This window comes from Panthera pardus, unplaced genomic scaffold (assembly GCF_024362965.1).
Source record: "Panthera pardus isolate Hobbes unplaced genomic scaffold, ASM2436296v1 HiC_scaffold_27, whole genome shotgun sequence".
Taxonomy (NCBI): Eukaryota; Metazoa; Chordata; class Mammalia; order Carnivora; family Felidae; genus Panthera; species Panthera pardus.
The window spans coordinates 83,551,097-83,569,053 of NW_026526843.1; the positions used below are offsets into that span (position 1 = coordinate 83,551,097).

At 38.0% G+C, this 17,957-nt stretch overlaps 1 protein-coding gene across 3 annotated transcripts in view; it reads right to left on the bottom strand.

The window, feature by feature from the left end:
* ZNF81 (zinc finger protein 81) overlaps positions 1 to 16,888 on the bottom strand; it is an 85,051-nt gene extending 68,163 nt beyond the window's left edge. Inside the window, exons 1-3 of one of the 3 annotated variants that reach the window (XM_019417558.2) lie at positions 16,756 to 16,888; positions 15,242 to 15,269; positions 10,724 to 10,962 (exon numbers count right to left, since the gene is read on the bottom strand). In XM_019417558.2, the coding sequence (XP_019273103.2) occupies positions 10,724 to 10,795 (72 nt within the window). In that variant the 5' untranslated portion in view covers positions 10,796 to 10,962; positions 15,242 to 15,269; positions 16,756 to 16,888. The other 2 variants (XM_019417559.2, XM_019417560.2) reach the window with 2 other exon arrangements.
* Positions 16,889 to 17,957: the final 1,069 nt, after the last annotated feature.

A 17,957-nucleotide genomic window follows, 5' to 3' on the forward strand; every position in this document is an offset into this window, starting at 1 on the left:
AAAATGGATTCCTACCTAAGGCTTTAAAACAACCACCGAAAATCTAGATAGTCAGAGAAGTAGAGGTTAAAGGTAAAAACATTAAAGTACTGAAAAAAAAACTGCTCAAGCATAGCTGAGCATTGGGGAAAGCCTTCCTAGTTATGATACAAAACTTGGAGGACATAAAAGATTCATAAACACAATTACATACAATATCTGGATAAAACACCAAAATTTTCATTTAAGAGACAAATAAGGACAAATATTTGGGTCTCCTATAAAAGACAAAGAGCTACTCTCCTTAAGATACAAATAGCAACAACCTAGGGGTGCCTGGGTAGCTCAGTTGGTTAAGTGTCCAACTTTTTATTTTGGCACAGGTCATGATCTCGTGGTTGTGAGATCGAGCCTGCATCAGGCTCTATGCTGACAGAAAGGAGACTGCTTGGCATTCTCTCTCCCTCTCTCCCTGCCCATTCCCTGCTCGCATTCTTTCTCTCTCTCTCTGTCTCTCTGTCTCTCTCTCTCAAAATAAATAAACATTTAAAAAATGGCAACAACCTAATAGAAAAATGGGCAAAGAAAATTTAAAAACAGCACAGGAAAAATAATATAAATGGCTCTTTTAACATAGTCAAATATATTTAACTTTGGCCATACTGAGAGTAATGCAAATTAGATCCATAATGCAAATTTGATCCATACGGAGACACCATGTTTTCATCTATCTAATGTGCCCAAAAGAAAAAACAAATATGACAAGACACTGTACTCCACCGGGTATGGTAAAAACAGGCACTCTTCTGTAACTGATAGAAACCACAAGGAAGGCCAAAATGCCAGGGTGCCTGGGTGGCTTGGTCAGCTGAGTGTCCGACTCTTGACTTCAGCTCAGGTCATGATCCGAGTGTCATGGGATCAAGCCCCAAGCTGAGCTCTGTGCTGAGTGTGGAACCTGCTTAAGATTCTCTCTCTCTCTCTCTCTCTCTCTCTCTCTCTCTCTCTCCCTCTGCCCCTCTCACTCACTCATGCATGCTCTCTCTCTCCAAAAATAAAAAAATGAAAATGCATTATTAATGTGTTCTGAGAATTCCATTTGCAGATATTTCTCTTTAAACATACTCCCTTTTGTGTCAAGTGAAATATGTATAAGGATTTTCATTGCAGCACTGTTTGTAATAGCAAAAGATTGGACATATCTTAAATGTCCATAAAGAGGAGACTGGTTATATTTTGACATATCCACATATTAGAGTAGGATTTCAATTCAGTCTTTAAAAAGAATATGTAACTCATTACATCTACTAACACTGAATGATCACCAAGATTTATTAAGTAGGAAAAGCAAATATTGAAAACTCAGAAATGGATATAGAGGTGTGAGTGTGTGAGTGTGGGTGTGCGTGTGTGTGCATCTGCCTTTGCAAAGGGTATATGGGAGACTGGGGTCAAAATTAGAGGGTATAGTCATACACTGTTGGTGGGAATGCAAACTGGTACAGCCACTGTGGGAAAGAGTGTAAAAGTTCCTCATAGAACTACCCTATGATCCAGTAATTGCACTACTGGATATTTCCCCCCAAAATACAAAAACACTAATTCAAAGGGATACAGGCACCCCTCTGTTTATAGCAGCATTATCTACAATAGCCAAATTATGGAAGCAGCCCAAGTGTCCACCCATAGATGAATGGATAAAAAAGATGTGGTACACACACACACACACACACACACACACACACACACACTGGAATATTACTCAGCCATAAAAAAGAATGAAATCTTGCCATTTGCAACAACATGGATGGATCTAGAAAGTATAATGCTAAGTGAAATAACCCAGTCAGAGAAAGACAAATACCGTATGATTTCACTTATATGTGGAATTTAAGAAACAAAACAAATGCGCACAGGAAAAAAGAAGAGAGAGAGAGACAAATCAAGAAAGAGACTCTCAACTACAGAGAACAAACCGATGGTTACCAGAGGGGAGGTGGGTGAGGGGTTGGGTTAAATAGGTGAAGAGGTTTAAAGAGTACACTTATCCTGATGATCCTGATCCTGAGTAATGTACAGAATTGCTGAATCATATATTGTACAGCTGAAACTAATATGTATATTAATGATACTGGAATTAAAGTTAAAAAGTTAAAAAAATTTTTATTTTCAAAAGATTTTATTATGAAATATAATATTCATGTAAAAATATATGAAACATAAATATTTGGCTTACTGATTATTCAAGGAAAATACCGACTAATTCTCACCCTAGTGTGGAAACAGAACAGGGCTAGTTCCTTGCCCAGAAGCGTTCCTCATGCCTCTTTCCTCTCCCCGACCCCTAACTCCCGCCAATCAAGAAAACCACTGTCCTACTTCTGATGGTAACCACTTCCTTGATTTACTTTCTAGTTTGACAACCTCACCATACACCCCTGTACAATACAGATTTTTTTGGCCTGCCTTAAACTTTATGCAAATTGAAATAACACAAATTTGTTTGTGTCTGGCTTCTTTTACTCAATATTACATTCACTTTATTTAACCAGTCTACTGTTAATGGACATTTAAGCTATTTCTAGGTTCTGGCTGTTGCAAGTAATGCTACAGGAAGCATTTGTACACGAGTCCTGGTACATCAGCCAAGGGTTTCTGTTGCACATTTTCCTGGGAGAATTGTTTCCTCATATGGTCTACACATGCTTGGAGGAAGAAGGCTAATATGTCTTCCAAAGAGACTGTGCCAATTTATAGCCCCACCAGCAGCATAGAACTGCAGATAAAAGCTAATGTATCAACAGCTGTGTGCACTGACACGAGCATATGAGCCACTGATATGGCTCTTTATCCACTCAACACTTGTCACTGTCAGTCTTCTTAATCTTAGCCATTCTGGTGACAGTGTAGTGGTATTACATTGTGGTTGAAATTGTGCATTTCCCTAATGACTAATGAGATTGAGCCCCTTCTCAGGTGTTTATTAGCTATTTGTGCATCTTCTTTGGTTACGTGTCTGTTCAAATAAAGTCTCTGAACTGGATAGTCTGCTTTTTCTTACTGTTTTGTTGTTCTTTATATATTCTTATACAAGTCTTTATATATTCTTATATAAGTCCTGTCTTGTCTATTTCTTCTCCTACCCTGAGGCTTGTGATCCTCTTAATGGAAGTGATTATTGTAAAAGTCAGGGTAGTAGTTATCTTTGGGAGTAGGGAGATCCTGGAATGCTGACTAAGGATACTTTCTAGACCTATCGTGAAAAATCACTGAGCTATACATGTGTGTTTTGTACACTTTTCTGTATGTATGTAAGATGTATTCTACAATAAAAAATTTTACATATAGGCTTAAACTATGACCCATTAACTCCACCCCTATATATATAGTTAAGAGACGGGTATACATGTACATGAGGAGACATGATAAAAAGTGTTCATGGCAGCATTGTTTGTAATTCATACTGTATTTCACCAAAAGACTTAAAATTAATAAAAATGATATGTTTAGTAGGCCACCATTCATGAAATAAAAAGGATAAAGTAAGAATGTGTTCACAGCTGCTTTTATTTACATAAAAAACCCTAATCATTCAGAGAAAAGTAACTAAATTGGTTAGAATATATTAGAGAGAACCAAGCTGAGAGAAGAAAGACGGTAAGAGAATTTAGACTGTACACTTTTACATTTTTAAATTTTATACAGTTTTATATTTTTTAACTTTTGAGCCATGTGTCCATATCATTATTCAAAAAATTAAACTAAAAAACTATTACTAATATCCTTAGACTGATAAGACACTACACCCATAAAGCTATTATAAAATTCTGAAAACAGGGGGCACCTGGGTGGCTCAGCTGGTTGAGCATCGACTCTCGATTTCAGCTCAGGTCATGATCCCAGGGTCATGGGATCGAGCCCTGTGTTGGGCTCCATGCTGAGCGTGGAGTCTGCTTAAGATGCGTGCTCTCTCTCTCTCTCTCTTGCCCTCTGCCCCTCTCCCCTGCTCTCTTTCTCTCTCTCTTAAATTAAAGATATTCTGGGGGTGCCTGGGTGGCTCAGTCGGTTGAGCGTCCGACTTTAGCTCAGGTCACGATCTCACGGTTTGTGAGTTCAAGCCCCGCGTCAGGCTCTGGGCTGATGGCTCAGAGCCTGGAGCCTGCTTCCGATTCTGTGTCTCCCTCTCTCTCTGCCCCTCCCCCATTCATGCTCTGTCTCTCTCTGTCTCAAAAATAAATAAACATTAAAAAAAAATTTTTTTTTAAATTCTGAAAATAAAAAGAGCTATTTGAAATAAAAATATAAGTATTAATGAGCAACACAGAAGACCTGGAAGATAATTAAAAAAAAAAAACTACTAGAAAAGAGAACAAAAGAAAAAGAAATGAAAATCAGAACAAAGAATTTTTTGAAATGGAGAATCAACAACCAAATAACCGTTTTTCTGTAAAGCTGAGAAAAATGTGTGCATGAATAGAAAAGGACTAGACTGGAAACTAGGCTTTTAAAACTCTGCACAATTGTGGCACCTGGGTAGCTCAGTCAGTTAAGTTAAGCATCTGACTTCGGCTCAGGTCATGATCTTGTGGTTTGTGGGTCAGAGCCCTGCTTTGAGCTCTGTGCTAACACCTCGGAGCCTGGAGCCTGCTTCAGATTCTGTGTCTCCCTCTCTCTGTACCTCCCCACCCCCACTCATGCTCCCTGTCTCTCAAAAATGAATAAACATTTAAAAAAATTTAACAATAAAATTCTGCACAAAAATGATTTCCAACCTAGAATTCTATAATCAGCCAAAAAGATATATTTAGTGTCAAGGTCAAGTAAGTATATTTCCATGGCATGTATTACTTTTTTATTTCTATAAATGTACTTATACAATTATAGATAGTAAATAATATATTCTTGCATGAAATTGTCAAACATACAAAGTTTCATAAAATCTACCTGTCATGCATCCATTCTCAGGGATAGACTGAAGAATGTACTCCCACAAAATGAGGGGGTAAATCAAGAAAGAGGAAGACACAGGACCCAGGAAACAGGAAAGAAGGCAGAGGATCCCCGGGAAAGGGAATAGGACACAAGACAGAGGTAAGAAAGATTGTTTAGGGGATGGCAAATGTATTACCAAGGTAATAGCTGCGGGTGAAGCTGAGAGCTACCTGACCAGTCTTCAGCAAGTCAACCAGCTCCAGGAGGTTGTTATGAAGATGCGTTAGTATATGTTGTGTGCATATAACACTGCTGGCACATGGTAAACATGATATGAGTGTTTATAATTATTGTCATTATGATTATTACCTAATATGTTTGAATATGCAGAGAGGAGATTTAAACAACTGTGAAGAATCTGGACTTGAATCATTGATATGTATCTAGTAAAGCAAAGAAATGACTAAACCAGAAAATTATTAATCCCAGGGAAAAGAAAGAGTTGTGCGGAAACAGTAATCACAGCATAGACACTATGTGATCCAACTCTAAATAGTCACAGTAATAAACACTTATGATGAATCTGATCAAAACAATATTTATAGGCAAACGTTTATGTTGGTGGGGGTGTATGGAAAAGCTAAATCTCCACCTTCCATAATGGAAAGTCAACAGATAATTTAAGCCAAAATTAAAAAAAAAAAATTGAATCCATTGAAAAGATTAAGAATGTTTGCCTCCAGCAAGCTGGAATCTGGCAGAAACAAAGCAGGAAAGAACCATTCTAAAAGTCAATTTAGACCTGAGTGGCTCAGTCAGTTAAGGAACCGATGGCTCAGGTTATGTTCTTGCAGTTCGTGAATTTGAGCCCGCATTGGGCTCTGTGCTGACAGCTCAGAGCCTGGAGCCTGCTTCGGATTTTGTGTCTCCCTCTCTCTCTGTCCCTCCCCCACTCATGCTCTGTCTGTCTCTCTTTCTCTAAAATAAACAAACATTTGGGGCGCCTGGTTGGCTCAGTGGGTTAAGCTTCTGACTTTGGCTTAGGTCATGATCTCACGGGGTTCATGAGTTTGAGCTCCACCTCAGGCTCTCTGCTGCCAGCGCAGAGCCTGCTTCAGATTCTGTCTCCCTCTCTCTCTGCTCCTCCCCTACTCATGCTCATGCTCTCGCTCTCTCTTTCTCTCTCTCAAAAATAAACAAACATTTAAAAAAAATAAAAAAAGCTTGTTCCTGAAAGGAACAGTATTCTGGAGCCAACTGGCTGGCAGTAAAGAGGGAATCACAGTATACAAAAAAACCCATCAAACTCCAGAGGAACTTAAACTACAAAATCCAGGTCATTATAGTAACTGTACTGGGTTATAATGGAAAAAAAAAAGTTAAAAACATGTAAGTAGGGGTACCTGGGTGGCTCAGTCAGTTAAGCATTCGACTTCAGCTCAGGTCATGATCTCATGGTTCATGAGTTAGAGCCCCACGTAGGACCTTGTGCTGACAGCTCAGAGCCTGGAGCCTGCTTCACATTCTGTGTCCCCCTCTCTCTCTGCCCGTCCCCCACTCACACTCTCTTTCTCTCTCTCTCCCTCTCCCTCTCTCTCTCTCAAAAATAAACATTAAAAAAATAAGAGAAAAAATAAACATTAAAAATGAAATAAAATAAAATACGACTTACAGAACTGTTTGACACCCTTTACCACTTGTAAATAAAACAAAAAACTAATTTCAAATTACAAAGTGGCAAAAAACATTCACAAAAATATACAAGAACCATAAAGGGTCATGAAACTTAATATTAAAAAAAAACTTTAAAAAAACCATAAGCTATGAAACTAGAAATCAAGTAGAAACACTCTGGAAAGAACACAAACACATGGAGGCTAAACAACATGCTACTAAGCCACAAATAGTTCAACCAAGAAATCAAAGAGAAAATCAAAAAATACATACAGACAGATGAAAATGAAAACACAATGGTCCAAAATCTTTGGGACTCAGCAAAAGCACCTCTAAGAGGGAAGTTTATAGAGATACAAGCCTATCTCAAGAAGCAAGAAAAATTTCAAGTAAACAACCTAACCTTACATCTAAAGGAGCTAGAGAAAGAAGAACAAACAAAGCCCAAAGCTAAGGAAGGAAGGAAATAATAAATATTAGACCTGAAATAAATGGGATAAAGACCAAAAAAAAAAAAAAAAAAAAAAAAAAAACAACCCAATAGAAAAGATCAATGAAACCAAGAGCTGGTTCTTTGAAAAGATCAACAAAATTTATAAACCTTGAATCAGACTCATCAAGAAAAAAGAATATTCAAATAAATAAAACCAGAAAAGAAAAAGAAGAAATAACAAGCGACATCACAGAAATACAAAGAATCGTAAGAGAATATTATCAAAAATTACATTCCAACAAATTGGACAAGCAAGAAGAACTAGATACATTCCTAGAAACATATGATCTCCCAAAATTGGATCCAAAAGAAACAGAAAATTTGAACAGACTAATTATCAGCAATTAAACTGAATCAGTAATCAAAAAACACCCAACAAACAAAAGTCCAGGACCAGATGGCTTCACAGGTGAAATGTTTAAAAAAGAGTTACTACCTATTCTCAAACTATTCCAAAAAATAGAAGGGGGAAGAAAACTTCCAAGTTCATCCTACAAGGCCAGCATTTCCCTGATACCAAAACCAGACAAGGACACTACAAAAAAAGAAAAATACAGGCCAATACTTCTGATGAACATAGATGCAAAAATCCTCAACAAAATATTAGCAAATGGAATCCAACAATATATTAAAATCCTAACCCATAATCAAGTGAAATTTATTCCATATATCACATTAACAAGAGAAAAGATAAAAACTATATGATCATTTCAATAAATGCAGAAAAAGCATTTGACAAAATACAGTATTCATTCATAATAAAAACTCTCAATAAAGTGAGTTTAGAGGAAACATGCTTCAACATAATAAAGGCCATACATGAAAAACCCACAGCTAACATCATAGTTAATGGTAAGAAACTGAAAGCTTTTCCTCTAAGATCAGGAACAAGACAGGGATGTCCACTCTCACCACTTTTATTCAACATAGTACTGAAAGTCCTAACCACAGCAATCAGACAAGAAAAAAGATATAAAAGGCAGCCAAATGAGTAAAGAAGAAATAAAATATCACTATTTGCAGATGACATGATGCTCTATATAGAAAACTCTATAAAGACTTCACCAAAAAACCAGTAGAACTGAAAAATAAATTCAGTAAAGCTACAGAATACAAAATCCATATATAGAAATCTGTTGCATCTCTATATACTAATAATGAAGTAGCCAAAAAAGAAATTGAGAAAACAATCCCATTTACAATTGTACCAAAAAAGAATAAAATACCTAGGAAAAAATTTTACCAAGGAGGTAAATGATCTGTACTCTGCAAACTATAAAACATTGATGATAAAAAAAAAAAAAAAAAGAAAAAAGAAAATAACACCACCAGGGGCGCCAGGTAGCTCAGAAGGTTAAGCATCTGACTCTTATTTTGGCTCAGGTCATGACCTCACAGTTTCATGAGTTCAAGCCCCACATCGAGTTCTGCGCTGGCAGCATGGAGCCTGCTTGGGATTCTCTCTCATCCTCTCTCTCTGCCCCTTCCCCATTCATGTTGTCTCTGTCTCTCTCAAATAAATAAGTAAACTTGAAAAAATTGAAAAAAGAAAATGACACAAACAAAAGGAAAGATACACTCAGATCATGGTTTGGAAGAATTAATATTTTTTAAATGTCCATATTACCCAAAGTGAGCTATAGATTCAACGCAATCCCTTCAAAATAGCAACAATTTCCACAGAACTAGAATAAATATTCCTAAAATTTGTACAGAACCACAAGACACCAAATAGCCAAAGCAGCCTTGAGAAAGAAGAACTAAGCTGGAGGTTTCACAATCCTGGATTTCAAGATCTACTACAAAGCTGTAATAATCAAAATATCATAGTACTGACAGAAAACCTGACACACAGATCAATGGAACAGGAAAGAGAGCCCAAAAATAAACCCACATGTATACGGTCAATTGGTCTATAACAAAGGGAGGTAAGAATATAGAATAGGGAAAAGACTGTCTTTTTCAGTAAATGGTACTGGGAAAACTGGACAGCTACATGCAAAAGAACGAAAATGGGCCACTTTCTTACAATATATGCAAAATAAACTCAAAATGGATTGAAAACCTAAATGTAAGACCTGAAACCATAAAACTTCTAAAAGAAAACACAGGCACTAATCCATATTTATGGATATTTCTCCTGAGGCAAAAGAAACAAAAGCAAAAATAAACTACTGGGACTATACCAAAATAAAAAGGTTTTGCACAGCAAAGGAAACCATCAACAAAACAAGAAGGCAACCTAGCGAATAGGAGAGGATACTTAAAAATATATATCCAATAAGGGGTTAATATCCAAAATATATAAAGGACTTATACAATTCAACACCAAAAAGGTCCAAATAATCTGATTCAAATCTAGGCAGAGGACCTACATAGACATCTTCCCAAAAAAGACATCCAGATGGCCAACAGGCACATGAAAAGATGCTCAACATCACTAATCATCAGGAAAGTGCAAATCAAAACCACAATGAGATGTAACCTGACACCAGTCAGAATGGCTAGAATCAAATAATAAGTGTCGGTGATGATGTGGAGAAAAGGGAACCTTCGTGCGCCGTTAGTGGGAATGTAAATGGATACTACCACTTTGGAAGACAGTAATTACTCAGAAAATTAAAAATAGAATTACCATATGATCCACTGATTCCACTACTGTGTATTTACCCAAAGACAATGAAAATACTTATTCAAAAAGATATACGCACCCCTATGTTTATTGCAGCATTATTTACAATAGTCAAGATAAGGAAGCAACCCAAGTGTCTGTCAATAGATGAATGGATAAAGAAGATGTGGTACACACACACACACACACACACACACACACACACACACCATAAACAATGGAATATTACTCAGCCATAAAAACGAATGAAATCTTGATGCACCTAGCTGGCTCAGTCAGTGGCGTGTGTGACTCTCGATCTCGGGGCTGTGGGTTTGAGCCCCACACTGGGTGTAGAGATTACTTAAAAATAAAATCTTTTAAAAAAGAATGAAATCTCACCATTTATGACAACACGAATGGACCTAGAGGCTATTATGCTAAGTGAAATAAGTCAGACAGAGAAAGTCAAATACCATAGGATTTCACTTATCTGTGGAATCTTAAGAACAAAACAAAACGAACAACCCAAAAACCAAAACAAACAGATTCTTAAAGACAGAGAACAAACTGGTGGTTGCCAGAGGAGAGGTCAATGGGGGAAGGAGCAAAATAGATAAGGGGGAGTAAGAGGTACAAACCTCTAGATATAAAATAAATAAGTCACAGGGATGAAAAGTACAGCATAGGGAATAGAGTCAGTAATACTGTAATAACATTGTATGGTGACAGATGGTGAGTACACTTATTATGGTATCTAGTAATGTATAAAACTTTCCAATCAATATGTTGTACATCTGAAACTAATAGAACATCCTATGTTAATTATAGCTCAATTTAAAAAAGTCCATAAGCTAAGATAAATAAAACAGCAATAGACAAGAGAAGGAAATTCACACAAGGGAAAGGAATGACCAATAAAAATTCCCTCATTATGCTGCTTGATTAAAATACAAGTTGTACAAATTAAAATAATCAGATACTATCTTTCATTCTGGATGAATTCCTGCCCCTGGGCACCCTTTCCTCCTCACCTCACACGAGTTGTCACATCTCCCCACAGCCAGAGCCAGGGATGGCCCGGGAGAGCTCTGGTTGGCTGGCATGTTCCCGCTGGGCCTCAGCCCTCTAGCTCTCTTCCTGATGCTCCTCCCAAGAGCCGGAAGCCAGGTGGGGTCCGCGGACTCAAACAGAGCTGCTGGGGCCGGAAGGAAGTTTCTGCAGCCTCCGCTATGGGGTCTGGCCCGCGGGCTCAACAGAGACTCCAAGAAACCTGGAAAGACAGTGTCCACATAGTCAGTCATTCAGCAGTCACCCCACGAACACTTCCTGGAGGCACCCAAGTACAGTTCCTGGCACTGGATACTGCGGGGTAGACAAAGTCCAGTCAATATCGATTCTGGTTATTCGTCAAAATGGAATATGAGCAAGACCATGAGATTTAGATTAAAATTAATAAAGGCTTACATTCTAGCTCTGCCAACTTTTAGCTACAAGAGTATAAAAATGTTTCTTCATTTTCTCTCTCTCAAAAATATTTTTAAAAAATTAAAAGGGGCACCTGGGTAGCTCAGTCGGTTGAGTGTCCGACTTCGGCTCCGGTCATGATCATGCAGTTTGTGGGTTTGAGCCCCACATCGGGCTAGCCTACTGCTGTCAGCGGGGAGCCCGCTTCAGATCCTCTGTCCCCCACTCTCTGCCCCTCCTCCACTTGCACTCTCTCAAAAATAAACATGTCAAAAAATGTTTCTTCATTTTCTTTTCAAAATGAGTCAAAACTACCTCATGAGGCTGTGAAAATTAAATGCAGTGCTGTTCATAAGACACAGCACCAGGCTGGCCCAAGTAAACATTTAATTCATATTAGCAAGCATTGTGATTACACGGAATCATGGAATATGCAAAAGCTGGTACCCTCTGAATTTGCACAACAATCCTGTCCCCTACATGTTGCCATAATCATTATTATTTCATTTTATGCACACAGAAACAGGGATTTAGTGATGTTAAGTCAAACCCAGTCTACCTGGCTTCAAAGCTCACATTCTCAACACTACAACACAGTACCTTTTGTGTGGTTGGCTTAAAATAAACAGGGTTCTGTTTAACAGATGTTGAAAACATGACTGCGGTTTGGAATAAAAAAAGAGGAAAGTTTCTTAAAACAGAAGAGATACACCATAAGGAAAATATTAATAGCCTGGGACTGTAATGTTTTAATTACTTCAAAATATTCAGAGGTAAAACTGTTTCTCCTTTTACGGGGTCTAGGGAGGAGAGGATGTCTCTGTGTCTATGTTGAGGAACAATTTTATTCTGATCAACTAATGGAAGCACTATAGATTTAGTCATTCTTGGTAGGAAAGGGAAAGTATCCTTTATAAAATGAAGAGGAACAGAAGTAAGAAAGACAACAAAAATAAGAAATGGGATAAAGAGGCAACAAGAAAGTAAATAAGGAGTAAAATAAAAGGCATGATCAAGTTGAATTTTAAATACATAAACATGTTATACCAAAGAAAGAGGGACTATGCTTTCTTTTCTTATGCGCATTAACTTTTATAAAATTCCACCAAATAGTTTGGCCAGGAAGGAAATCTGGTAGATGTTTTTATACTGGGAATTGACAGGCTACATTGTCTGATCATAGTATAAGATGTTCAATATAGGGGCGCCTGGGTGGTTCAGTTGATGAAGTGTCCAACTTCAGCTCAGGTCACGATCTCGCTGTTCGTGAGTTCAAGCCCCACATTGGGCTCTGTGCTGACAGCTCAGAGCCTGGAGCCTGCTTTGGATTCTGTGTCTCCCTCTCTCTCTGCCCCTCCCATGTTCACGCTCTCTCTCTCTCTCTCTCAAAACTAAATAAACATTATAAAATTTTTTTAAGATGTTCAATATCATTAGTCATTAGGGAAATGCAAAGCAAAACCAAAATATTCTATTCATTAGGAGACTGCTTCACATCCATCAGGATGGCTAAAATAAGGGGGGGAAAAAGACAGTAGTAACAGGCATTGGTGAGATGCAAATCAATTGGATCATATATTGTCAGTGGAATTGTAAAATGGGATAGCCACCCTGAAGAACAGTTTGGCAGTTCCTCAAAATGTTACTCATAGAGTCACCATATGATCCAGCAATGCCACTCCTAGGTACCTAGCCAAGAGAAATGGAAACACACGTCTGCTCCAAAACTTATATACACAACTATTCACAGCAGTATTAGTCACAGTAGCCAAAGTCTGGAAACCATATAAATGTCCATCATCTGAAAATGGATAACCAAAGTTTAGTATAGCCATACAATGGAATATCATGTGGCAATAAAAAAGAAGTATTAATACATGCTACAACATGAATAAACCATGAAATCACTATCTTACTTGAAAGAAGCCAGTCACACAAGACCACAGATTTTATGATTCCACTTATGTAAAATATTCAGAATAAGCAAATACATAGACACAGAAACTTGATTAGTAGTTGCCTAGGCTGGGAGTGTGGGGTGGCGTGAATGGTGAATATCTGCTAATGTGTACCAGGTTTCTTTCTGGGCTATTGAAAATGCTCTAAAATTAGACTGTGATAATGATTTCACAACTCTGTGAATGTACTAAAAACCACTGAACTGTATACATTAAATGGATGAATTTTATGTTACTGGAATATATCTAAATCTATTTTGTATAGCTAAATAAATCTGATTTATTTTTTAATTTGTACTTTTTTAAATAAATCTGTTTTAAAAGAAAAGGAAGGCATTTCTAAATAATCCAGGGTAAGTGGGAAGTCAATACAGAAGCCACACAATTTTTACCAGAAGTCATGGGACACACTAAAGTCATATAGAATGAAATTTACACCTTTAAATGGTTGATTTTAATTAAAAATAAATATAACAACAAAAGAACTATGTGTTCAGCCTAAAACATTAGAATTAGAAAAAACAAAACTAGGCAAAGCCCCCTCCACCAAAAAAATAAAGTAGTTGCTAATAAAAATTAAATCTTAAATAATTCAAATAAATATAATAGGGGGTTTAAAGAAAACAAAGAGCTAGTCCTTTGAAATGACCAATGTCAGAGATAACCCCATGGCAAACCAGATAAAGGAGGATAGCTTAAAACATATAATAGGTATAGATATAGATGTAGATATAGATATAGATATCTTTCCCAGATAAGGCAGTGTTTCAAACTACTTATTGTGGGATATTATGCATAAATGTATAGCAACATATTTTCATATTGATGTGAAACAGGTGCTTCCCTAGCAAGGTGTAAATTAACAAAGTTAATACAGGGAAAAAACAAAAGAGAACAATAAATGTATAAGAGACCAGGAAAAAAAATGACATCACACAACAAATACAAATAGTAAGACTCTGAGATGTAGAAAGGAAAGGCAGATAGCCCATGGATCTCAGGGTCTGAGGAACAACACAGTGGTGAGTTCCCTAGGTTTCCTTTTCCTCCCATATATCACAAACAGGGCACTGGAGAAGCTTATAACTCAGAACTGTCAACAGATACAGAGACAAAAACTCTGAGAAAAGCCTACTTCCCTTAATCAAAGGACCAAGAAAAGGGTGGACTAACTAAACATATCCATCCCATTCCAGCCAAATACTAACAGAATACACTTTCTCTTCAAGCACCCATGCAATATTCTCCAATACCTACCACACCCAGGGTCATTAAACAAACCTCAGTAAATTGAAATCATATAGTGTATGTTCTCTAATATCATCAAACTGGAAATCAATACAGAAAGATAACAGGAAAGTGTCTAAACACTTGGAAATCAAACAATAATTTCTTTTTTTTTAATTTTTTTTTAACATTTATTTATTTTTGAGACAGAGAGAGACAGAGGATGAACGGGGGAGGGTCAGAGAGAGAGGGAGACACAGAATCTGAAACAGGCTCCAGGCTCTGAGCAATCAGCACAGAGCCCGACGCGGGGCTCGAACCCACGGACAGTGAGATCGTGACCTGAGCCGAAGTTGGACGCTTAACCGACTGAGCCACCCAGGCACCCCAATAATTTCTATATAATCCATGGATCAATGGAAATTAAAAAGTAATGAATTGAAACTAAAAACACAACATATCATAATTTTTTGGATGCAGATAAAGCAGTGTTGAGAGGGAAATTTATAGTACTAAATGTTTATATTAGAAAAGAATTAAGATGGGGTGTGTGGGTGGCTCAGTTGGTTGGGTGTCCGACTTCGGCTCAGGTCATGATCTCATGGTTCCTGGGTTCAAGCCCTGCGTCGGGCTCTGTGCTGACAGCTCAGCCTGGAGCCTGTTTCAGATTCTGTGTCTCCCTCTCTCTCTGTCCCTCCCATGCTCGTGTTCTGTCTCTCTTTCTCTCAAAAATGAATAAATGTTTTAAAAAATTTTTTAAAGAAAAGAATTAAGGTCTTAAATCAATAATTTAAGCTCCCATCTCAAGAAACTAGAAAACTAACAAAGAAAACTCAAAGCAAGCCAAAGGAAGGAAGTAATAAATAAAAGAGCATAAATCAATAAATTTAAAACACTTACCAAATTGTTGAATCACTCTATAGTACACCTGAAATAAACAAAAATAGTTGAGAAAAAAATATATATGTAAACACAGGAAGAAAGAAAGAAAGAAAGAAAGAAAGAAAGAAAGAAATTGAAAACAGAAAAACAATAGAGAACAATCAATGAAACCAAAAGCTGGTTCTTTGAAAAGATTGATAAAATTGGTAATCCTCTAGTAAGACTGAAAAATATAAAAAGAAGATACAAATTACCAATATCAGAACTGAAACAGAAGATATAACTACAGACGCTAAACTTTCCATTAAACGGAAAGTGAGGGAATACCATAACCAACTTAAATGCACATATATCCAACAATTTGGATGAAATAGTCCAATTCTCCACAAAACACAAACTCCCACAACTCACCCACTATTAAATAGATACTCTGAAAAAAATAATCTCAATAGTCCTATAACTACTATAGAAGTTGGAGCCATAATGAAACAGCTTCCAAAAGGAAATGTTCGAGCCCAGATGGTTTCACTGGAGAATGCTACCAAACACTTAAAGGAAAATTAGCATAACTCTACACAATCTCTTCCAGAAAATACAAAACAAAAGAATACTTCCCAACTCATTCTATGAGTTGTGTATTACCCTAATTCTAAAACCAGACAAAGACAGAACAAAAAAAAAACAAAAAACAAAAAACAAAACTATAGACCAGTATCTGTCATAAACTGAGTCTCAAAAATTCCTCAGAAAAAAAGCATTAGCTAATCAATTCCTGCAACATATAAAAAGAACTATACACCAAAACCAAGTGAGAATTATTCCTGGAATGTAAGGCTGGTTCAACATTCCAAAATAAAGAATAAAGAACCTAAAAATAGCCCCACACAAGTATGGCCAATTTATTTTTGACAAAGGCGCAACACAAGTCAAGGAAGTAAGGCTAGTTTTCAACAAATGGTGCTTGAGTAATTGGACATCCAAACAGATGAGCTTCAATCTAAGTCTCACACTTTATACATTATTAACTCAAAATGCATCATGGACAGCAGGAAAGAGAAATGCACCAATCACCATCACACTGGAGAGTTTCCCTCTCTGTCAGTAACAGGAGAAAAAGACAACAAAGAGTGCAAATTTTGTATGACACAGTTGACAACTAAACAACTAAATATTATTTCTGATTAAAATACGGAACATTTATAAAAATTAACTATGGCCTAGACCATGAGTGTCTTCCTATTTCAAGGAGGGAGCTTCACGTAGCCACTTTTCTTACCACAGAAGACTAAGGTTAGAAATCTATTAAAAAGATAAACTTTTGGAAACTAAAAACGCACTTCTAAGTAACTCGTGGGCAGAAGAAAAATCAACTCTTAGGGAACACTCAGAACATAATGCACCAAACCTTGTGGGTCTTGGAGTGAAGTTCAGGATCTTAACGTTGACAGAAGAGGAAAATAATGATCGAATCATCCAACTACGGTTAGACAACCGACTCTACCACTGACCACACAGAACTCCCCAACACTCACCCTCCCTGGGGACCCATCACCTCCACATCCCTCCGACACAGTGCAAAGAGATCCTCCCGACAACTATTGAACCACTGCTGAGAACCGTAGCTGCTTCCGGTCACCAACCCTAGCACCGCCCCTTCTCAGGGTTTGGGGCGAGGAACGAAGGGGGCGTGGTTCTGCACACGCGCAAAACCACATTCGAAGCCACTGTCAGCCCAAAGTCAACGTGGGGACGTTACGGAGTCGGTGCTTTGGCGCATTCAGTGCCCCTCGCCCGAGTTATCAAGCGGGGAAAATGGCCGCGCCCAGGTCGCGCTTCCCTGTGGGGTGCGCCATGTTGGGGGAGTGATCATTCCGTAAGGAGGGTGGGGAAGCCTCTAAACTCACGAGGCAGAGCTGTGGAGCCATCTCACAGATGGCGCAGAGCATGGGTGCGAACGTTATTCTGGGCGGTCTTCCTGGGGGAGGGGGTCTTTGCATCTGTATTCTGGATCTGTGCAATAATGTTCAGAGAAGTTGAAGGGCCTCTGGAAAGACGCAGACGTGCCAGTGGCTGTTCTCTCCTGGCAGATACCACAGGATGAGCAGGGGGAGAAGTCAGACAGGTTTACAGTCCCCTCCTGGAACATACCACGAAGGAAGAAGGGGAAGAAATTGGGGGTGTGCAAACCCTATTAGGATGTAGCACTGGGGGGAAAAGGGGAGAAGTCAGTGTTAGATTCCCCTCTGCTGTGCTTGTGGGGGTTGGCTGTGGAGGTCTGAATGCTCCCATTAGTCTACATTATCTCCCACTCCAGCAAACCCAGATAAAATAAAAGGTATAAAATAATATATCTTTTGATTTTTTCTTAATCTAAAGCAATATGGCAATAAAAGCATCTTTAGGGAACCATTATTTTTATTTCCACATAAAATAAAATCTGCATAGTGATAGTCTCTTTGAAAATGTAGTTTTAAGACAAGACCGATTCTGCCTGACTTCAGCCAGTTTGTTGTCCCTAATAGTACTTCTCATATAGAAATTCTGGAGATGCCTCTACCCTTCTAGGAGATGTCACTGGGCAGAAAGAGAAGAAGTCCCATTGCCATTACCTGGGAATGCATACTTTTCCTTCAAAACCAAGTTCAGATATCTCCTCCTCCAGGGAATCCTCCTGATCGAGGTAGAAGGCCTTTCTGTGCCCCGCTGAAGGCCTTTCTGAATCGTCCCGCTGAAG